Here is a 24,598-nt window from a genome sequence, read left to right as displayed (position 1 = left end):
ATATTTTATCTCTTTCTTCCTATATGGTTTCTGTTCTCACCTAACAAATCTCCCTCCCGTGTGTACATTTCTGATCAATACCCATTACTGATTCTGCAGTAGTGTGTAAAGGCCTTATTCAGAGTCAGTTCTACAAACATTTAGACAAAACACATCCATGTTGAGAATAATATATAATACATTAAACAGTAATACATTGGTTCTTTTTTCAGATGATTTAATAAGAGGTGCTGTGATTATCTGATATCATAGTGCAGTATTTTAAACTTATTTTGAAGCATAAAGATGCTGAAGATTCAGATGAAATCATCAGTTCCATCAATATTCATTTTCAGCCAAGCAGCCTATATGTACTATAACCTCTGAGGACTTTTCTTGAACAGTATCATGAGCATTTGTTCTACTTAGGCTATTTTCTCTGGTGTCTTTCCATGCTTTCTCTTGTTTCTCTTCATTAAAGTGCATCTGCTATCTGATGTCTCAGTTACCTAAACTGTCCAAATCCTTTTGAACCTGGTTATATATAAAAATGCAGCTGAGAAGAAAGAGGGAAAAAGCAGAACTACCTTTCCTTTATTATTGTAAGTAGCACAATCAGCCTTCTTTAGTCGTTTGGCAGTCTCTTCATTATATTCAAACTGCAGTTTATCACTTGATAATTTATTCTCAGGTCGATCTTCAAGAATATTATCTAAAAATTAATGGGATTTTAATAAACATAAAGCCAAACAATTTCAACTGGAAATTTAATTTGAATTAACAATATTTGTGGACAGTGTTGTGAATCTTAGATGAATAATTAGATGCTAAAATAATGCATTTACTGGTCAGAGCATCATCCTCTCGTAGTAATCTTCTATTTAAAAATTTAATGCTTGGGTTTGGTTAAGACATTGACTTTCCTTTAAAGCCCATCCTCTTGTGCTCAGAAGATCTTTAAAACCAAACCATCTAATGAATTAAATTTGCCAAAAGAAAACAATTGATATTCCCGAATGACAAAAAATGCCAAAGTCCAAGCACAATTAACCCCATCAAACAAATGCTGTACACATATTGTACAGCAAGGTTTGGCTTTCCTCTCCTTACTTTCACCATGCACAAGTTTTTTTACAGATATAGAAACATATCTTCAAAGCTACATATTTTCCAGAGAACAGTATGCTTAATAATGATGTGGTCTTTCTGGAACAAAATGTCGCAGTTGTCACAAAAGGAATGGTTTCAATTTATTCCTGATATTCCTGATGCTTTGACCATATTCTTTTTATGTATAACAAATGTCACACATGCAGGCTTCTAATAGTTCCTGACCAGTTAACAATGGTTAACAATAAGAATCACTGCTTGCATTTATAATATGAACTAGAAACTATATATTCACACTGTCACATTGAACAGGCTGAAGATGCAGTGCTGATTTCATGCAGTTAAAATGCTCAACCAAGTGGCTTTTACCTTCCTGGCTGTTAGGAGCAGGAGAAGCATTAAGGACATCAGCTACAGGGAAACGAGTCAGAGAGGGAATAAGAGTAAAGGGAATTAAGATTTAGAGCTAGAGAAATGAAAAGTGTCAGTTCTAAAATTATTAGCCTTACGCAAAAAAAAATGTATTGGTAAGAAAAATAAAACGGAATCTCTTTTAGAAAGTTTACAGACCATAATTTAGATTAGTTTTAACAAAATATTAATTAAAGACTTCAAAGAATAATCACTGTAATGCAGTAGTAAGCCATGCTGCAGATTCCTTCATATATTGGAAGATGTAAATGTTTCTTGATAGCTTCAGATTTTTCAAACTTTCTCTTAACTAGAACAGTGCCAAAAAGTCACTTACTGCATTCAGTTTGCAAAATTTTCTTGGCAAGTCTGTTAGCAAAGATTTGAGTTTTCACGGCAATTTACGTCTACAGCATCTCCACCCTGTTCCTCACAAAGAGTATGCTCAAGTAGCCAGCTAGGCCAACTTTCAGGCAAAATGCAACTGAAGGCAGCATTGACACCAAACTCATAAATAACACTCCTATTCCACAAGTAGTGTCAAGTCTTGAACTGCATTTGTTCATTCTGTGACTATTTTTAAAATCACTAAACACAGAAGCAAGTAATGTAAACAAGAGACGACCTGGAAAGAAGTCCTGTGCTGCAGGACATGCTCAAGCCTTACACCTTCTCTGAACATGGCACCTGGAACTTAAATGGGTCCCCACCAGAATGAAATGTGCAGTGACTGAAATACTTCACTATTCACTCAGGAGAACATCCCCAGCTGTGTCAGACCAGTTGTCCATGCAGCCCAGTATTCTCTTTCTGATATTGGCAACAGAGCAACCAGCCAATAATCACCACCCCAACAACCAGAATCACTGAATAATAGGGATGTTGAACCAAATACTGCTACCAATAACAACTGTTTATAAAGCTCTTCATTAATTTGTCCAATCTTTTTTTTTTAATACTCTGATGCCATTTGGCCCTGCAATTTCCCATGGCAGCAGATTCCAGAAGTTTGCTACCAGCACAAATATTTTACCTGTTTTAGACTGATCTTCCAGTTGTTTTATTGAGCACCTGCTAGATCTAACGAGTAACATTCTGTGCTTCCCTTAATCCACCACCTCACTTAGTAACCTGCTTCCAATTCACCCCTCAGTCCTTTTCTCTACCAGCTGAAGAATTTCAGCCTTTTCAGACTCATGCAAGGACACTGCTTACCCAGCTCATTCCTGAACTAGAATATTCACATCTTATTACTACAGTTCTAACAAAAGCACTGTAACAAACAAACAAAGAAATAAATATAGTTACCATCAGAGAGAGATTCATAGTCATAGTCATATTCATCCTCTTCATCTTCTTCCTCTTCATTGGTAGGTGTGGGGTTGCTAGCACCATTGCTAGCCTGTGCTTGCAAATGTGCTAGCTGATGAGCCTACAACAACAAAAACACTTATTACATCATTGCTAAGTACTTAAAAAAAAAAAAACAGTTTTCATCACTGTTTGTATCTTGTTTTGTTTATATGAAAACACTGAATATATTAAGTGAGAAATAAGTAGATTGCTAAGATCAAGCTAAAATACCACTTTAGGGGTTTGTATGTAAAGGCAACTTGTATTGCAAGAAAAACAGTAAGATATGACACCTAATTAATTATGGGAAAACGTCCAAGCTGCACATCATTCAAGACTGCCTTTTTCCAGTCTGAGATACGTTGTTTCAGGAACAATTAAATACTTTTTCAAAAGATGGAGAATATCCATATACTGGTATGATCAGTATGATTTACCCATCTGATAACAAGAATTTAAGTCTGATGCAATTGTATTTACATTTTGGGCAATGGCAATTAGTTTTCAAGGATTCGATTGAACTGCTGACTAACCACAGACATCAGATTGAGGTTGTTTGAGATGCAGCCCTAAATTTTAGAAATCAAAGAAATTCTTACATGGGAATAAAAATTATTTAAGTAGAGTCTCCCACAAGAAGTCAATAAAAAATCAAGTGGCTTGAATTTGGAAAAAGAAACAAAGCAGAAGTCTACCAAAAATTACTACATACTGTAAATACACACACATACTCAATGCATATCATTACTTCTCAATAAACATGAGTAGCAAATCAGAGAAAAAGATTCATTTATGTTTGTCACACAGGGCATATGGTGTTAATCATAATATTATGAAGTTTTATAAAAATAATATACACTAAAATTAAGCTGTAGCTATAATTTACTATATGTGTTGTCTACTTATTTGAAAGCACTGCAATCCACTGTGAGTTATCCAAGCATGAATGTGCATTAGATTATTCTGCTGTACATTGGAATTAGCAAAAATTTCAAACACAAATTAACTACTTCTAACAAGAGTTGGGTCTCGCTGCTTGCTGTTAAGGAAGGACTATACCTTCTGTTTCAATATATCCACTGGTGTTTGATGAGCTTTCAGCTTCTTGTTTTTAAGCAGGATTTTTCTTCTCAGTTGGCCAGGGGAAGGCAGCATGGGATCATCAGAAAAGTCACTCTCAAATAAAAACTTTGTCACCAACTTATCTCCAAACACATTCTGAAATATCAAGAACAGGTGATGTACTATGGAAAACCCCAGGGCATGTGCTTGGAGTAACTGATGGCAGTGGACAGCCTACCTTGAAAATCTCGGCCATCCTGCGCTGCTGGGGCAGCGAGCAGTGGTTTTCTATGGAGATGATGACCGGCATGTCGGAGGTGATGAACGCGTTGCGATCGATGGCTTCCACCACCTCCTGCCAGAGAGAGAGGCCGATGAAAGAGCATGGCAGCATTCTGCAGCTCTCAGTTAGCCTGCTGCTAGCTGACAGGAGAGACATCTGCTTTCCTCTGTAAGACGGAAGCCACTGTGTGCTTTCAAAGCAAGCTGGCATCTTGTTACAACACAAGTGGTAACACCTACTTTTGTTATTTAGGTATCAACAAAAAGACAGAAAATTACACTACATATGCTACGAAGACTTGTAAGCATATTTACCGCTGAGAATTTAATGTCTGACATAATCTATAGTTTATATTCTATTAGAATTTAGCCCATTAGAATATGTATTTTTCTAGTAGGCAATTTTTTCCCCTTTGTTACAGAAAAAATAACTTCTCTTTTTTTTTTTTTTTGCTTCTACATGCAATTACCAGCATACCTTAAAAGAGATCTTTGTAGTAAGAGTGTGCCCATGATAAATGATAGGCATCCCATCATCACCATCCCAGCAATCCAATTCTACACTTCTGCAGCCTTGTAAAAGAACCTATAATGCAATTGAATAATGTAAGCACATCTAAGCCACAGTATCATGCCATCAAAGCAGAAGACAGACATTGCAGAGCTGAATGAAAGTCCAGTGAATCAGCAAAATTGCTGGAAAGAGTGAAGTGTGAAGTGTTCACTGTGAAGTAAACAGCCCATGGAATGTACAGTCCCCAGCTAACTGCATTCCCTAACTGAATTCCTTATTTCCCATTGAAAAAGACTGGGAAAATAAAGCAAAGCATGTATGTTCTTGAGACAATTACAATAAAGCTTTGAAATCCATGGTATCATACAGGATACATGGAATCTGTTTGCAGAAGGTGATTCTTATTGTACAGCTTAATTTTCTGAGAGAGAGAGACATTCCTGTATTTCTACCTGCAGAAACAGCTATAGAGCAACATGGCAATTTATTTCAGGTTGTTCCCATGACAGCTTATGGAGAAAGCACCTGCAGTTTGTTTGCTGGTGGTTTTTCTTTCTGTCATTATTAGTTTTATAAATAAAAGATAGTCTGAAGTCTTAAGAAACTTCTAAGAGGATAGTTAAAATGGAAATGAGATAGTTAAAATGAAAATAATCTTAATCAATTATACTAAGCTATTTACAGCCATCAATTCATTAAGTTATTTATTTAATTATTCATTTACTTATTTTAGAAAGCCATTGCTAGAAAAACCAATGAAGGAAGCAAAGAGGAAACATGAAGGAAGAGATGAGCTAACCCATCTTTTGTTAGCCCAGCTTATTATTGTGATCAGTATTTAGCACGCCTGTCATCTGTACTACAAGTTAATATTTTACTGAATAGAAAGATCCCAAGAATTAAAACCATTTCCAGTAAATCCATTCATGAACAAAGAAAAAATTACTCAAAACCTGAATAATGTGATTTCAGACAGTTGTGTCCATAGCTGGCACTCCACCACTTCTATGAGCCAGAGCAAAGTGCCCCTTCAGCTGGCAACAAGTACTTGAGGGACAGGAAGAAGCTTTTCTGAATCATGCAAACTTTGAAGGCAGTTGATCTCTATCTCACTTCCCATCTATTACCAACACAATACTAAGATCACTGTGCAGTGCTACTACAGGAACCTCTGCAATTGCATTACTCAGTGCATTCATGATATTCAGGATTTCCTAACACAGCCTCACCTCTCTGTCTACAGCCCCAGGTGAAGGAGCACATGGGACACCAGATGAGTCCATTCTCAGTGGTGAGTCATTAACTCTCAGCATAATGAAAACACTGATGCCAGTTTGATGCTTTCTCCAGCATTTTGTAAACACACACACACACACAAAAGAATTATATATATATAATATATATTATATATATATATATATATATATATATATATATATATATACAAATACAGAACTGAAAGCCCAAGGGAGAAATTGTTCCTTCCCTCATCAGCACCAATCAGGCATAAAGTCTAAAAACTGTATAATATTCCTAGAAGTAACATTTTTAGAAGTTATAGTTCTATTTGAAATTTGTCTTTGCACTGCAATGTACAGTATCTCAGTAGTGTTTCTGACATCTGAATGAACTAAAATATTAGATCAGTCTTTCCTGTGGGAAAGTCTAATTTTAGTAGGTTGGGTCAGACCGACTGGTGTCTAAATGCTATGAATCTCAAACTAAACCCATTTTTTTTGCTTTAGAAAAGGCATTTGAGCACAACTGTGCTTACAGGCAGCTTTCCCACACATCATGTTTTCCAACGTTTTGCAAGCAGGGGTTTAGGACATTTAGATTTTCAAAGCAAAAAGGTCATGTTCCTGAAACTCGCCAGTAAAACAAACAAGTTCATGTTGAAAGCTACACAACAATCCAGTCCTGCATACCTGGCTGTAGAGCTCCACTGAGGACTCCCCTTTAAGCTGATGGCCAGTAAGGTAAGTATTGTGTGAGGATTCTATGTAGTAATATGAGAGAGGATAGTGCAAGTCCTCAGCATTCTCCTGTGATTCGTCATTTTTGGAGGCAAAGTTGTCTTTATCCATCAAAAATCTAGAAGTGAGAAGATGTGAGGAAATTTTATGCTGTGATGAGCATTTTGTGACTCTCCAAGAAACATCAATACACTGGCATCATCTTTTTATATATATACACACACATACATACATATAATACATATATATATATATATACATATGTATTATATATATATATATATCTATATAAATGAGCATGTAGGTAATTACCTTGCAAATCCTTCAAAAGATAGCAGCCCCTGCTGGCACATGTTCACACTAGGTTCAAATTTCTATGAGGAGGAAGAAATCAAAGATAAATATATAATAACAATTCTTAGAAAGACGTCTTTGTTATGTTTTTATATGTAGCTGCTCATAGCACAAAACAGTTAGTATTTAAACACAGTCTTTCTGTGGATAAAGTAATCAGGTGCCTGCAAACTGTGTCTTACAAATCACTACACAAACATACTAAAATCATAATCATAAATCAAAGAATCATTCAGGTTGGGAGATCAACTAATCCAATTAAATTGAAATTAAGAAAGATTTATGATCAGGTGTCCTACTCCTATCTAGTATGCTTAAATACAACATAACAGCATCTCAGCAAGAGTTGTGGTATTACAACTTGAAGTTTCTTTAAAATTTTTGTCCTTTAAACTCTGCAATTCTATCTTACGTGTTGATAGTTATATAGAGTTTTTGGCCTTTGTTAACTGTTAAACGGGGGCTTAGCTTTGGAGTATATTAATTATGCATGGAGGAATTTGGAGGAATAAAAATTTTTCTACACGCTTTCTAAAATCTTCAGCCATGGTACATAAGGGAATAAAATGGACATGTTTGCTCTGGAAATTTTTTTTACAATAAAACAAAAATATGTGGAAATGGTGCTTTTTAAAGTTTCAAAGTAAGATTATGCTCAATCAAATGTGGTCCCTGACAAAGAAAAAAATAAAAGAATTGTTATGAACAGTTTTCCTAGGTGGTGACATCCCTTCCCTGCTAAAGTACTCATTACTAATAAAACTATTTATTTGCATTTTTTAAATGGATATATTTATGGACATCCATACAATTTTCTGGCCCAAAATAAAGATAACATTAAATTTTAAATTCAAGTAAACTGTAGAGACAATATCAGTGTGAAAGGAGATACCCACACAGATTCTATTCTGAACAACACACAACATTAATGGGGAAAATGGAAGTAACAGCTCTACTAAAAAGGAAATGTAAGAGATCTGTGTTACAGACCTGAATAATACTGAGGATTTCATCATAGGTGCAGTGTTCTCCTTGGCAATTCACTAGGAAGTCGTTCAGCTGCTGAATTCCTACTGCAAATACTCCCAGTGATGTGCTTTCAACTCCAGTGCCATTGGTTACGATGCTGGCAGCAGCAATAGCATCAGATATTTGCCTCTGGTTGTCTGATAGCTGCTGCCTGCTCTTAATGAACAAACCAAGGTCTGAAACATTTCTAGTCAACAAATCTTAAAAGAAAAATGAGGAAATAAAAATATAAGCTAAACAATTATGTGTGTTACATATCCTGTATAGAATATAATCTAATCTGAGATTCACACAAGTATCTCACTGGGTGTTTTAGCAATAAATTAGAACAAAATCAACTTGTTTCTACCCACTAATAAAAGAGAGAGCATTAAGTATGCATGTGAGCAGACTACAAGTGTCCAATTACTCTGAACAAAATCCTGGAACCTTTAACATGGATCCACAGCCTCCTACACACCCAGGACTCTCCTGCTCCCTCTCACCACCACAAACAGCCTCAAAGCCTTTCCTTCACTGTGTGCAACCCCACACCCTTCCTGCTCAATCACCCTTTATCTTTTTCCAGTTTCATATGCCAATTGTTCTGCACCCTCCCCACAAGCTGCTTGGCAGAAAGACTCTTTTATTTACATGTGGCCAAAGTCCCAGACTTAGATGATGGCAACTGAGGAATGTAAAGGGGGACAGAGGCTTCCTTCCCCTCTGTCCCACATAAAGCAGATCCACTAGGAAAGTAGATAAGAAAAAAACAGCCAAATGGGACACAGGGCACAGCCTCCTCCTTTCTCCTCCCTATATTTGCTCAGTGTTTTAGCCCTTCCAGGGCTCCTGCAACCTGTACAGATCTCTGGGCTCAGCCATTGAGCAACAAGTTTTATTCCTCTGCTATTACCAGTTACAAATATATCTGGCTAATGGAAAGCTGGAATACTTTTCCTTCCCTTCATTTTTGTCTTATATCCTGCTAACTAGGTATTAGTGCAGGCATGGCAGCAGTCCTCTACTTAAACTTGTAACTGATAAGGAGACTGACTGAAACACATTTTATTAAGGCAAATAACTGAAGCTACTCAGCAGTCTAACAATTGCATTTTTCTCTTTAACAAACCTAAATCAGGTTGGAATCCACTGCTATTTTCATCAATCTTCAAATTAGTATAAAGTGGAGCAGGCTCTAAGCCAGATCGATTGCAAGGCACAGCATAAACATCAAAAAGGTCTTTCAGATCCTTGCGGCTACGGACACTGCAAAAAGAGTGGAAAAGTTCAGTTTTTGCTCTTTTATAAACTTGGATGGAGGAAATTAGTACAGAAAAAAAAATCTTTTACCTGAAAGATTTGAAGAGCTCTACAAATTCCACAAAAGTCATGTTACTATCAGATACCATGAAGTTCTGAAACCCCTTCATTCCTCCTTTGACACGGCCATGCCAGCTACTGCTGCTCCATGTGCTAAATCAAAAAAAGACTGCTGTAGTCTGGTTACATTAAACTTCTACTTAACTGAAATATTATGCATGAGTGTATTAACAGTTCATTTGTGCTCTCCTTAATTAATGTGTTACCAATATCTGGAAGAAGCAAATAAAGCACCATCTTATAAGATGCATAATGATGTTTTTTACCTTCTTGGTTTATAGTATCTCTTTTTTTTTCTTCAAGACAACTGCAAACTTTATCAGAATGAATAATGTATATTATGCAATTTAAAACTTTCATGTGGAAAAAGACCTGATGCACATGGCACAATGAAAGCACTTATTTTCCCTTTAAAGAAAACAATGCCAGTATTCTTGTAATGCAGGCTGTGTATAAGGTTCATTGAAGATGAAATAATAAAATAGATTGTTCTGTAACTGCAGTCATTAATCTAAGTTGTGCAGCTGAACAACATTTTTGAAGTAGAACCAGCACATTTCCAAAAGTTGCATCCCAAAATCTTTAGGCTTCACTCTAGTAAGTACAATCAGGCCTTACTTGAGCAGTATGAACAAGTCCTTAGTGAACTACATGGAGTAACTTGCAATGAGGGGTTGAGCTCTTGAGCCCCTTCCTGGGCCTAAGCACCAATGAACACACATTACAGGAATGGGACCTGCCAGCAACAGCATCCTGAAAAGGGCAGGATCTAAGCAACAACACAAATACCAACAACTATCTAGTTTGAACCATATTTAATGGCGCAAGTTACCGTGTTTACTTCAAAATATATCAGACCACATGTCAGATTTTATTGCTCTGTAATGTTCAAATATACAGATCCATTCTTCTACGAATTTTGCCATCAGGCTCAGTACAAATAGTTCAGACAGCTGTGATGGAAAAACAGGAGCAGCTTGTTGTCCAGCATTCCAAAGGACATGCCTGCAAGCAGGTGACTTTCTACACAAATAGGCTGGACCAGATTCCCGAGTTTACTCCTGGCATGGGATGGATGCATGCAATTGAAAACAAAATGTGATTTAAAAGTATTAAAAAATACCATCTACTTTAGTTGATAATATTCCATTTGTTTGATATCACTATGGAAAGTACTGACATACTGCATGAAACTTTTTTAGCTAAAATAATTCCCAGCATTTTTATAAGACAGGGAAAATAAACCATGATGAGGAAAGCCTCTAGATTCCAGAAAACAGATTGGAACTGCAGAGTACCAAATGGGAGACCAAGAGCAGAAGAAAATGCTAACCATTTCACCCGATCTGATCACTAAAGATTATCTTCCAGAGTAATGGGAAATCAGTAAAAACAAAAGGTTAAAAAAAAAAAAAAAGTTAAAACCCCCAAGAAAACTCAACCGTCACCAACAACCAAAATTGCAATTAGCAGCAGTCTGGATTGACTGCTGAGCAAGGAGGTTTACTCTCCCTTCCCAAAAAAGCCCCCATCTCTAGTTTTCCATATCCTGTGCTCCATGCCCCAGTAGCCTTACCAACCATCCTCTTGCTTCCTCCACCTTACAAGTGGCACTAGATTTCCAAGGAACCTGGAAATTCATCAGATGCCCATGTGCTTTGAAGGAATGACAAAAGCAGCTGCAAGCTACCTGTGTTCAGAATAAAACTCTCTCCAGGGCTCCAAATTTCTTAATGGCTCATGAAAACTGGGTCAAGATAATGGGTAAAACATGTAAATCTGCTCTGAGGAAGACTCCTTCAGGACATGATGATGTAACAGCCATAAGGTACATCCTGAGCAAGTTCTGTCACGAAGGGTCTCATAGCAAACTTGGGACTGCTCTGAAAAGTGATGCTGTGGAGATGCCAGACAACTTTGCCAGGGAAAACCTGTGATAACTGGGGGAGGTCCACAGTGCTTAGCTACACACAGATCCATGCAGAAATCCAGGCCTGAGAGGATTTAAAGGAACATTAGCTGTCCTTTTCCAGGGAATGCGAGTTCTCCACTGAACCTTTTAATCTAATTTAGAGACAGCAACTATTTTGGCATAAAAGCAAAAGGCAGATTTGCAAAACACAGAATAATTTTCCAGAGATTGTAAAGCAGTATTTCTTCAGTTCAATGTAAAAGAAAGCTGTTCTCACCCTTACCAAAAAAAAAAAAAAAAAAAAAAAAAAAAAAAATTGCTTACCAAGACAAATCCAAGTTTGTGAATGACAGTGAAAAACAAAAGGAACACAGGCTCACAAAGCAGTGTTAACCCAACCACACATGTTCACAGGTGACTCTACTACTCACACCTGTTTCCAAATCCAACTATTTTAAGGATAAATACAATCCCCAAGAAACACACAACCAAAACCACTGCACAAGACATGTCTCTACAAATATAATGTTCTATCAGCAGCAGTAATCTCTTCCATTGTTTACTGTTGCTCTCGTGGAACCCCCAAGATTCATACTCATAATGATATTTCAGCATTCCTTCTCCAGAAGGACACTGGAAAACCTCTGTTGAGACTGTCTTCTTGTATGTCATAAAGCACTGTCCACATCCCTGACATATTATTAATACTGTAATTACTACTACCATCACCATTAGTATCTATAGCATTAATATAATAGTGCACTCTGTTACTGCACATATTGCAACAGCATAACCTTTTACGCTGCCTAGGTGGCACAAAAAGGATGAATGTTCAAGAAAAAGAGGCCTATAAGAGAAAGATTCCAAATTGATTCCTCCATTTCCCAAGACAGTACTACAGTCATCACTAGGAATGTCAGTAAAGGTTATTACTCCCTCAGGTATAAATTATTTGTGCTGAGAAACCTCAGAACTTCAGTTCACACATCTATAACATTTCTGTTGATTTTCACTATACAGAAAATGCCTATAACCATGTTTTGGAGAAGATCTGGAGAAAGAGTTAAACTCTGTATTTGTGTAGTTTTGGAACAGCATTCCAATCTGCTTCTGTAACAGATATAAACTGAAACATGCTGCTCAGGGACTTGCTAAAAAGCCATCCTCAGATTCATGGCATTTCAGCTTAAATGTCTTGAGTTCTTCTACAATGTGTTTTAGATGTCTACAAAAAGGCTAATATCATTTCTGGCGCTGTTTTTGTCAGATTTTGCCAGTTGGGCAACAGCCCCACATTAGATAATAAATAAGTAATCATAGCTTCTTTTCTTTTTAAATCAAAGCATGGATTTTCCCTTACCTAGACTGACTTTTGCTTGATGATATTACAGGAGAGGAGACTGGTCTTGCTGGTGAAGATGATGTAGCTCCTAAGTTGGGAGATCCAGATGCTGTCAGAGAGTGAGCTCTTCTTGATGGCAAGTTGTTAGATGGAGAAGCATTAATAATAATATTTTGATCTAAGGAGAAAACAAAAGTTTTCATCACAATTGCAACATTTATCAACAATAAAAATGCTTTTGTCTAGGAGATCTATACGAAAATTCATTAAAACATAGTAAGACACTAGCAGATTTCTTTGTCCCAAAACAGTTAAAAAATATGTATTGAACACCATTTCATTTACAAATGTGTTTTATCTGAGTAGAAAGGGAATGCTACTGAAACTAAATGAAAGAACAATCATGAACAACTAAAGAAATTAATTTCAGAGTTCACAGATTTGGAGTTTCAACTGCAAAAGTAGCTTTATAAGTTTATTTTTAACATTACAAAAAATGTCTACATAAAAAGGCTTTGAGCAAAACCCTGATAGATTTTTAAGTACTGAAGCAGTATATTTACCTGGTTCTTCTTGTTCATCAATATCTTGAGGATCTGAACCACTTCTATTACGATATTCCTTACAGCTCTTTGCCTTCCGAGTTGCCATTTCATCATCAGTGGCCTCTCCACTTTCACCCTACAAATAATGAGCATCATAATAAACATCTCAAACCCAATACTTCCATTGCATTTCAGTACAATCTGTAACAAAACAATGAGATAAATCAGCTATTCCTTATGAAACTGCCTCCTGTGAGGCCAATGAGAGTAGAAAAGAGACAACTTAAAACAGACACATAGCATGGGACCATAAGGTGTTACCTCAGGTTTCCGTCACCCACACAAGACAAAATGGGTGCTAACACAATGTGGAATAACTATGGTAGTGTTTTTTGAAATATGAAAACAAAAAGGATTTAAAAAAAAATTACACCAGCCTCCAGACACCACTTTGCATGTTAAGATTTTTATCACCAACTGTATTTTATCTTTTTACTTAGGTAGCACCTAAAGGTTGCAAGAAGATTCTGTCCCATTCTGCCAGCCCTGGCACCTGTACATCCTAACAATGCTGCAAGCATGAGAAATAAACAAACTATTGGAAAATAATCCTCAAACCTGGAATGACAATAAACAGTTTTAAAATCATCATCATCTAACTTCTTTTCTCTGGTTCAGAACACAGCTACACAGTGACTGCAAGAAGGAAACAAAACACACAAATAACAAAATGTTCTACCCTGATGAGTACTTTCTTCTTTTTCTTAGCTGTGCTTATTCCCAGAGTGTTGTTTCTCTGCACATTGGGCTTCTCAGTGCTTTTGGTGAGAGATCCCGTGCCTGTGCTTCTTGCACTCCATCGTCTGCCTCCAAAGAGCTCAACAGCCTGAGCCAAGGTTGGGCCTTCAAACCTTCCATCCTCCTATAAAGATTCTCAGCATTAACAAAACAAGGAGAAGAAGGACACATTTTTAAAGCAATAATATAGATCTCTGAGGAACCAATGAAAGAAACATCAAGAGGAGACTAGTTTTGATTACTGAGTGAATTCCCCAGGTTATTTTATTTGCTGCTTTGGGGATGCCTTTGGCCCTATTACCAATCATTTTTTTGGTGCCCTTCTTAAGTACAGTCATTACCTTTTTCTTTAATAAAATACTTATTCCAAAACTCTAAACATATGAAGAGCTTTGAAAGAAAAAAAATTTAACCTCAGTGTATTGAAAACTTGCAAAATTTGACATTACCTTGTGTGGAGAATCAGATCTTCTGCTTAATCCACATTACAAAGTTGAAGATTTAGTGTTAATCTCTAATTTAATCTTACTTATGACGGAAACTAATTGCATTACATTGAGCTGTTGATATATTTGGACTTTTGTATAGAGAATCACAGCATCATTTACCTGGTAAAGGCTGACATACTGTTTCCGTAGCCACTGCAGTCTTTGATCAGGGAATCGCCTCATTTTTCTTACAGCTTTAGTCAATTCCAGCAGTCCATCATACAGCATTCTGGCAGTGTATTTTGGAGCAACAAAGTGCAGCAACTTATTATCAGTAGTCTGAAGTCCATAAAGTAGTGTTATACCATTTTCTTCAAGGGACATATTGCAAAGCTTATTTTGAACACACACAGTGTGCATATCAATGCCTGAATGCCCCATATATACAGCCTTGGCTGAAAACAAGTCCAAAAAGCCTTCCACCAGTCCAGTATTACCAAGAAACTGGTATTTACCAAGCTCAGCAGTATTGCCCAGCACACTCAGTTTTGCCTTAGCATTTGCAGGGCAAACTGTTGTGGGTTTTGTCCAAGTCAAAGTACTATTGTCAGGCTGGAGCTGAAGGAAGCAACGAGCTGAAAGATGTGTGTCCTGGTCGTAATGAATGACGGTTGCCCCTTGCTGCATGAACTGATGGACGTCAGCCCTGATGGACAACACGTACCAGGGAATGAGTTCTATGCCATGGCAGAAAGCCTTTTGCTGCTCTTCTGTTGAACTTGTGTCCCATTCTTTCAACTGCTCAAATATGTCACTTTCAGAATCTGAAAGATCTCCGATGAGAAATCTGCACGTGAGCAAAGATGAGAGATTTATCTTTAGAGATACATGTGCTGATTTATGATTTATACATGCTTGATGAATATTTTTTCTGCAGTAGTTTAAATAAATGGAATACTATCAACACCATATAATTGGGACTTACAGGAACTTGTGTAGTGTTGGAAGTACTACAATTTATGTTATTGCAATTTTGCATCAATTAAGAGATGCTGCTACAATTACTTATAACTCCTGAAACAATATGATTTTATTTTCTTAGAACTTTCCAAACTTTGCATTAATAATAAAAATTGTCTGATTGGTTCTTAAGGCCAAGTGATACCAGTTCCTAAATCTGCTGTACAAGATTGCTTCAGCTGAAATATTAAGTGCCATATGGGGAAACTGTTAGCAGGATATAGTGCATTTCAGACAGGACTTCTAATCTCTCTTCTGTTACTGACTTAATGTGCAGACCTTTTACGTTATACAATATTCTGATTAACACTAGTAAAATACTGTTTAAAATACATACCTTCCTCATAAGGATCCACAAAGAATTTTGTCAGATACTTTCCATAAGAAATTTTATTGTACTTAAGGAAAATATTAACATAAAACTTGTATGCAGCAACCAAAATTTCTGATGTATTTTGCCAAAATTAGAAACAGTAGATACAGAGTAACAATACTGAACTAACAGAAGAGGTAGTTAAAATGAAATGTCTTCCCTGCAGAAGCTTCTAACATGTATGAATGCACAAATGTTCAGTATTTGGGTACTTCAGTGAACATAAACAAGGACAAACTGTTCTATTTACAACAGAATTAATGAAGCACACTTTCCTAAGGATATCCAGGCAATAAAATACAAACCATCTTCCTCTACATATCTTTCAAGATATCTTGTCCTAATTCCCTCTTTGCTTCCCCTTCCTAGCACCACAGTACTCCCAGTTCCTGCCCCTTACCTACCAACTAAGCCAAAGATGACTCATGCTGTGTTTCCAAGTCACATACACCATCTCCCCCAGTGCTAAACAGCACAGATGACTATCAGCTTTTCCTTAAACTCTCCTCTACCTGGATGACAAATTAATCTGAATTCTTCCCTTATTCCATACAGCAATGATTCCTCTATGAATTTATTAATGGGTGAGATCTTTGTCTCTTCACCAAATTTATAAAAAAGTGGCAGATAGGTTAATGTTTTATTGCTTGTGGTGAAGGGACTGACAAAATAACTGCATCAGTCTTAAGTGTAGCTTTGTTTCTTTAAGAAATATTCCTACAAATAAAGGTCATGCATTTTAACTGAGCTGACATAAATTGTCTTACTAGATTCTCACGAGACACATGTAAATTGAAATATTTATCTGTATTATATAAAATTACATTTTAAAATGAAACAAACAACTGAAGCAGCTCTTTCTCCCCTTTTCCCTCAAAACAATCAAGCAAGTCTCTGTAAAAATGCTATAACGTAGCTGTGCATGGCTGGAGGAGTCTATCACAGCAGAGACAGAAGTTGCAGACCTTTGTTTATGCCTTGTTTCACATGTTGCAGGCTGCAGATTCAAATGTACAAGAAGCAGGTAAACCAAGCACACACACGTAACCACACACAGAAATGGAGCCTCTGACACGAGCTGCCAAAAGCGACACCGCTGCCAGTTACTGAGAGCACTTACAGAGCCCAGGCTGGACCAGGGGCTTTCTTGACATGGGCTGCCCTGAGAGGCAAGGAAATGAAAAGATAATGGAAACAGTGACTCAAATTACAGTTTTAGAGGAGAAAATTGCAAGGTATACAAAAAGAAAAAAAAATTGAGGCTTTCCCCTATTATTTTATATGTTATTTACTGTAATTGGAAAAGTTTAAAAGTGAAGATAAGATCAGGCTAATGAAGCAATGATTCTAAGTAAGGAGTATCTTCATAGGTCACTCAATAATTAGCAATTCCATAAAAACTCTATTTCAAATTTGGTTGGTTTTCTTTTTCATTTTCCTGCATACCTTTATTTTTTAAAAATTTATTAATCATCAGAACAGAGTTCTAAGACAGATTAATGTTTGATATTTATCTGGCATGTACAGAAATCCAGGACAATTAGATGGGTCACTGGCTACAGAGTGGTAGAGCTTATTTGCTAACGCAACTAGGAAAGTAATTATACCCACTGCCCACTGATTTTATTAGATGCCTTTCATTTTCTTCAAATCAAATTAACCTACCAGCTTTGGTGCATTCATGTTGCACAATACTAATCCAAATCATCAAAAGAAAAACTAATTGAAAATCTTTCTTACAATTATAAAGTAATGAGAAACATGTTATGCAGTGTATTTTTCTGCCTTTATGACCACAATTATCAGATAATGCATAATTATTATATAATTTGGATTTTATAACACTGTATGCAAATATGACAGGTCTTACAAGAAAGAGGACTATATTTCTTCCTTAGAACCCTTAAGGTGCTCATGGGAATAAAAATAAACCAAACATAACCTCCATACAAGTACAACAGAACATGGTCCTTCTGCCTCCAGCAATTTGCTCCTGTGCCTCATCCAGTTCTCTGCATGCCCAGGAAAGACATGGCAAGTGAATAAGGAATTTCCAAATCCTGTGAGACACTTGAGTTAAATCAGTACTTTCAGAACTTTTCTTCTACAAGTATTTTACTGTTAAAATCAGTATTTACTGCATCAAAAGTACAGACACTCATGACTGAGTAGTTAGTAGCCTGAACCAGGAAACACAACTTTAATTACCTATCAGCAGTTTTGTTCATTTAAATTTTAAATTTTCATTTCAGATTCACACTTCGTTTTTTAAAAAACTGAATTCCTACTATAATTTGGAGTGCAACTCACTAGATTACATTTATGAATAAAGGGTAAGTAATTTACCAAGAAATTATTTCATAATGACATAAAAAAGGAACTCTATTTAATTTCTATTTTGTTCATCCAAGTGAAGTGTTTATATGCCTCGCTTATTCGCCATTTGAACTGTGATTTGCAAGTTGATTTTAAAGCATATTAATTAACAAAAAATAATTCCTGGAAGAAAGTATTAGTACTTGAAAATATTACTTGAAGTATGTCAAGAGATAGCATATGTGGGCAGAGAATTGGGTCTGTCTTTCTTGGCTTAATCTAGTGCACCACTTCCCAGAAGCAACTAAAGCCAGATGTGAATAATTCTATTAGAAAGCATTCTTTCAGGAAATAATGATTATTTATTTGAAATGAAATTTAGAATTACATGTTAATGAAATAAATGCATTTTAAACAGGAAGATAGCAGTTGCCTCTCAGGCAGTCACTTATTAGATTTAATGTTTAAGTAGCTGAAGTAAGTTGGATAGTTCTGAACAGATTGATATTTCTGACACACATTATCAGTATAATAGCTCAAGCAGTGACTTAAGCATGTTTTTATGCAAGCCCTCATGTAATTTTACAGTGCTTCACCTCAGAGCAGTAAGGTTCTGCAACTTAATTTGAATTTAGTCTAACACAGTTACTTAGTTGACCTGACCCACCTATGTCTACATGGGCTTTGCAATGAAACTTCTCTGCAAAGCAGCATTCTGGAAGATCATGTGATGTCCTAAACTTTGCATTTGCTGTATTTCCTGCTGGTGACTAGTACAGTCTTCAAGAGTGGTCTTCAAAGTGAGATCAGATAACTGAACACTGGGCTTTTTTTACACAGGGCACAATGAAGTAAACTTCTTTGCAAAATAGTAGGACTACAGCAACCTGAAAATTCAAAATATGTACCCACACATGAATGTTTCCTGACAAAACTGAAACCCTTCAAAGTAACATGTCCTTAAAAGAAGAAGTCTTTTGAAGGATAATAAATAACCTTTTTTTTGAAGGGGCCAGAACACTGCCTGGGCATGCAGAATATAATGTTCTGAGCTCTGACAACAAATATGTCCTGGTGCTATTCCTGTCGCTAGAGATCAAAATTGTAATTGTAACTGTAGATTTTTAAAGCTCTCTGTGTAAGACAAAAAGGATTTACCCTTATCATGAGAGGAAGTAATGACATCATGAGGGAAAATATAGCTATACAGAGAGTTTCCAAGCAGTTGAGTATCATGGGAGAAAAGCTCTGAACTGGAAATGGATAAATACAAGGAAAGATGTCAAAGTTGCTCTTATTTCTAAAGGCAAGCCTTGGTAAACGAAAATCAAAGACTAAAACGATGATATATAGATGTGGTGATAGTAAATAAAATGAGACCTACTGGTAGCGGTTTTTGTCCTTCAGGGAATTTTTCCTTGAATCGCTCCCTTCACTGACATTATCTTCACCCTCCTCAGACTCCAAACTGCGATTGCAGCTCCGGATAGTTTGGAAGATATTGTTTGTTGTTGATTCTTTTTCTGGATTATTTAAACCATCTTGGCCTACTCGTTGTAAGAAATTATCTTGTCCACTGTAATCTGAAACAAACTATAGAGATATCTAAAAGATTAGTATAGTTACAAATAGAACGTTGTGTCATCTACTTCTCACTACAGAAGTTTTTGCTATTAAGAATATTTAGTGTATATTTCCTAATTGCTTCCCATGGGATTTTGTGCCGACTTGCAACCCAAAACAGACCAAATCATTTCATAAATCAAGTAATACAAGTTAAACTAACCCTGAAAACTTAAAAAAACCCCTCAATCTTTAATGTTTCATCTAACAGGGGCATTTTTCTTTTCAAACTACAATAATAAAACTCCTAAGAATAGTTTCTTTCCATAGAGGAAAAGCTTGATCTGCTGAGCTTCTACATTATGTTTTTAAGAAACTGCAAACTTCTAATTCCCAGTGAATTAAGTGGAAGGTCAGAATATTTAGCAGAAAATAATTACACATTTCGGGCTTTACATACTTATTTAATCCAAAGTATAAACAAGATCCTTTATTACTAATGCTGATTTCTCAGTACTCTGATATTGAACTAGGTGGAAACAACCAAATCTAAATTGCTAAGGAACTATGGGAATTAAATTGAGATCCGTGTAACTGACCAGTCTAGTAACAGTCTGGTTTAGAAACCTTAATTTGATGATGCCTGTGTGTAAGATTATATAAAATAAAGCACTGGCTAAGAACATAACATCTTAGAATATTTGTCTCATTTACCTCTAGTGTTTCATCCTGGGAATTATATTGTGGACAGAGTCTGATGAGGCTTGATGCTCCATCCAAAACTTCACAGAGCTCTTTTAAAAATACACCACAGAAAGGAACAACTTTACAGCCTGGAATATTGAGTGCCCGGTTGACCACTTTCCTGTATTCAGATGATGACTCATGTTGTGCCATAGCATCCTTCAGACTTCGCATGGTTTCAATATCAGACTGGTCCATAAATTGCCACATTTTTAAAACTTTTCTTGACCTATTGCAAGAAGAGATCACAAAATTTATTTTAAAAATTTAAATAACTTACCTTCAAGTCCAACACCTGCAGCATATATATAATAGAGGAAATTATAATTGCTCAGAAATGAATGAATGAAATCAAGACCATTATTTTTATAAAAATTCCCCCCTTTGAATTATCAAAGAACAAAACTAAAAATGAGAAACTAGCAGTCTGATCTACTGGAGCAGTATTTCACATTTTAATAAAAGCCAGCTGCATAAAACGTACCAGTAGGCTTTCTAAGATTTTTATTTTGTCATTGCCTAAAATTTCGACAGGCCCATAAAGAAATAAGAAAAGATTGAGGAAACAGCATAAAGATAAATCAGAGTTTTTCTTACAAATTCCTTCACCTATTTTATGAACAATCCATAAAGTAAGCAAAACTTGGAGGGTTTTAATTAAATTTATTTTGTAAAATTTACATTGATTTCTTCCCCAATTCGCTCACAAATTTTTTACTTTCACAAATAAGGAAATCAGGACCATGTTCAAGCTCTCAGGCAGCAGTGCAGAGCTGTAGCTGAAAAGAAATTCTGATTTCCAAGAGAAATAGCTCCAAGGACTATGAGTACCTCTGGGAGTTCTCCTACCTTCTGAGCTGTATGTCTATGTAGTCACATGGCCTTTCTTCCCACCCCTGACCTCAGACATGCCAAAAGATCCAAAGATGCACTTACAGTAGATTGCCCTTAACCCCACTTTCCATCCCTGACCCAGAAATGCTGTTCTCATCAGCATTAGCCTTCCTCTCCTTTCTCTCCTGTGCTGTGCAGATGCATTAGAGACAAAATTAAGCCCTTAACTGGCCTTGCATTTTCCCTCATAACATATATGGCTCAGAGATTGTGGATGTATTCTGCTGAAACATACTCCCCATGTCTATGAGTGTTCCAAAAGAGCTTTATATACCAAAACCATAAACAAATAGCTCAATGAGATCCTTACTAGACCACAAAGAACAGCAATGCAAACACTCTAAATGCTCTAAAGCTTTGTTACACAAACATGTTATACAACGAGGGTCAAAGCCAAGAGATGGGAAACTTGATCTTAACTCTTCCCTGTTCAGTGCCATTTGCTGCCCTGTTCAGTGCCAGTGCTAAGGCACTGCCTTGCTGCTCCCCTGGCCCTACAGGAGCCTGGAATTCCAGAGGAGAGCCCACATGAGTTGTCTTTGAGCCCCTACTCTCTCCTCCTTGAGATAATGCAAGCCCTTCTACATAAGACCGTGACAGCATGAGATCCCAACATCAGTCTGTATAAGTAAGTCAGAGGGGTTAAAAACCAGATTTGGCTGTTTGGTCTTTTGGGGGGTTTTCTGTCATTTTCGGGTAGTTTCTTTTTTACAGTTAAGACTGATCCTTTTGGACCATCACCATGATCATGTTTCACTTATATTCTGGAGACTCCAACCCCAAGTTACATTAGTTGTAGCTCATTAGATAAACCACAACTGCTTTCCCATCTTTTTTTTTTTTACATTTTTAAAAATTTCTCTTAAAAAAAGAAAAAGTTTTCTAATACAACATATTCAGCATGTACCAGGAAAACTGATGGAGTCTTCAGAGCATTTGAGAAAAAAAGAGTTTAGCATGCTTCATTTTTCAAAAAGGGATTACTAGAAAGTCACAGCATGAGATGATGTGGCTTAGCCATGGATTTTTGTTTAGTTTCATTGTTCTCCAGAGACATCTGCTTAACAGAAGCTGCAATGTAATCTATCACTGAAAAGCCATTAAAAAAAAAAGTTGCCAGTACCTTAGCCCTGCCAGGAATTCCATTACAGCATTGTAGTTGCCCATATTCCAGCAGCATTTTGCCACATGTACTAAGTATGAGAAGACTTCTCGTTTCTCCTCCATAGAACCTGCAGTCAGGATCAGCCAGGTAACCCATGAGCTCACCTGGTAAAACCAAGCAGACAGTATGGTCAGCCAAAGCAATGGCCCTTGGAGCATTCATGCATACTTGACAGATAATGTGGGTTAGTTTGGTTTCTTCCATCAGGAGGGTATCAGTCAAAAATCCACTTACCCACTCAGAGCCAGATCACATATGCATTGCAAACACAACCTACACAGTGACATTCACATTACAACAGTTCAGTCACTAATTAGTCTGGAAAAACTTTTATTAAACAAAAACTACTGCATCTTAATGTAAGATATTCTGAGTATGCACTGATGCCACAGAAGAAAATGGACAGCTTCAGCTAGCGCTGATTTCTAAAGCTGCTGGAGAGATCTGCAGTATAATTTCTCATTTACATGGCTTATAGATCTCAGCCCCACATAACCCTTGTTAACAATATGAACAATAAAAGTTGCTAAACTGGAGTTTTTTGGTTTTGGTTAATTTCATAAAACTAGATGCATTTAATGCATAATTTTGCTAATTCCTATATGCACTGAACATTTCAGATAATTTGCATTATCTGTTTGCAAGATCATGAATGAAGTAAATAAAAAGAAATCCCATCTTCCAAAGTGTGGCCGTACTACCAACTTCTCTTTGGTAATTAATTAATGCCGGAATCAGAAATCAACTTAGTACAAGATTCTTTTTGTATTTAAACGAATAAAAATCAACCCTTCATTTTATCAGTGTGCAGATTCTCTTTCCAGTTTATGTTCCCATAACATCCATAAAAAGTAGCTATATTTCACATGGAAAACTAATTTAAACCAACTGTTTCTTTTTACAATATGACTCCCTGGAGGCTTGATTTTTGTCATTGTGTAAACACCTAGGAGGCAATAAACGTGATTTGTTTACTGACACTGTGTTCCATTCTTTAGTCATGAAGGACTCAAGTGTTTACAGATAATACCAGTGTGAAGAGAGGATTATAAAAATTAGGAAACTCTAGTTCACCCCTCAGGGTCCCCCCCTTAGGGGCCATAGACTTTTATTTTAAAAACCAAACATGTGAAATAAAATGTAAATGCATTAATACTAACAGGGAAATAACCCCACTGAAAATATATAGGGCTTCTATTTATGCAAGTCTATACAGACTCAGCGTTCCGAGTCACCCGCTCCTGAGGGAGGAAAATCAAAGACTATAGAGAATCTAAGGTACTATTTAACCTGTCTGAGGGCAACATCAGTCAAGAACAATAAATAAGAAATGTCTATATGAGAAGGAAGTCATACGCTCTATGTAGAAAAAAAAAATCACACTTTTAAGACTGAATTCTTGAAGATTCATTCGCTGGGGACATATTCAGGAATGAGGACAGTGACTATGGGGATGCTGTAATAGGTTGTGTGCATCAGGGGCAGCACACTAACCACTGCAGCAGCTCAGAATGAGAATCTGAATTCAGCTAAAATTTTATTTGATGTGTTCAGTTAGTTACTCCTAAAATATAAAAACTCAATCAATAAAGAAGTAAACACCTGAAGAGCATGAAGGTATGGAAAATACAAACCACCATGCCACTGCATGGCACAGGGGTCAAATGAGGGCAAAACCAGAATAAAAGGTAATAAAATAAATCCATTAAGATCAGAAAGTGTGAAACAGAACAGTCAGATCTGTGGCACAGATTTGTTTTTGTATGCTGGAATAAAGTGACATATTATTTTTGGATATTATTCTCATTTTCCAGAAATGGCTGTGTTAGGGAATGCAACTGCTAAACATGCAATCTCACAAAAAAATTAATATCTGTTTGCTATGAAATACAAAATGTGGTAATGACTTGATTACTATGGTTTTAGAAATTTTAAAGAATCATATAATTTTAAACAGATATGTTTTAATCTAAGGTAGTAAAGATGTAATGATCAGGAGAAAACAGTATCAAAATTGAGAAAGACTGTCTGAAAAGGCAACTGACTTCAGACTCTCCATTAAGAGG

At 36.4% G+C, this 24,598-nt stretch overlaps 1 protein-coding gene across 1 annotated transcript in view; it reads right to left on the bottom strand.

Moving 5' to 3' along the window:
- Positions 1–24,598, bottom strand: part of PLCE1 (phospholipase C epsilon 1) — a 112,021-nt gene that overhangs the window by 16,351 nt on the left and 71,072 nt on the right. Inside the window, exons 4-20 of the mRNA XM_053984320.1 lie at positions 22,491–22,636; positions 20,444–20,702; positions 19,551–19,759; positions 14,638–15,304; positions 13,971–14,153; positions 13,250–13,367; positions 12,705–12,864; positions 9,403–9,525; positions 9,182–9,318; positions 8,032–8,270; positions 7,000–7,061; positions 6,640–6,805; positions 4,676–4,783; positions 4,154–4,270; positions 3,913–4,071; positions 2,809–2,932; positions 567–691 (exon numbers count right to left, since the gene is read on the bottom strand). Of these exons, the coding sequence (XP_053840295.1) occupies positions 567–691; positions 2,809–2,932; positions 3,913–4,071; positions 4,154–4,270; positions 4,676–4,783; positions 6,640–6,805; positions 7,000–7,061; positions 8,032–8,270; positions 9,182–9,318; positions 9,403–9,525; positions 12,705–12,864; positions 13,250–13,367; positions 13,971–14,153; positions 14,638–15,304; positions 19,551–19,759; positions 20,444–20,702; positions 22,491–22,636 (3,102 nt within the window). The remainder of the gene's footprint in view (positions 1–566; positions 692–2,808; positions 2,933–3,912; positions 4,072–4,153; positions 4,271–4,675; positions 4,784–6,639; positions 6,806–6,999; positions 7,062–8,031; positions 8,271–9,181; positions 9,319–9,402; positions 9,526–12,704; positions 12,865–13,249; positions 13,368–13,970; positions 14,154–14,637; positions 15,305–19,550; positions 19,760–20,443; positions 20,703–22,490; positions 22,637–24,598) is intronic.

The sequence above is a fragment of the Vidua macroura genome, chromosome 8 (assembly GCF_024509145.1).
Source record: "Vidua macroura isolate BioBank_ID:100142 chromosome 8, ASM2450914v1, whole genome shotgun sequence".
Taxonomy (NCBI): Eukaryota; Metazoa; Chordata; class Aves; order Passeriformes; family Viduidae; genus Vidua; species Vidua macroura.
This window is presented reverse-complemented; position numbering and strand designations above follow the sequence as displayed.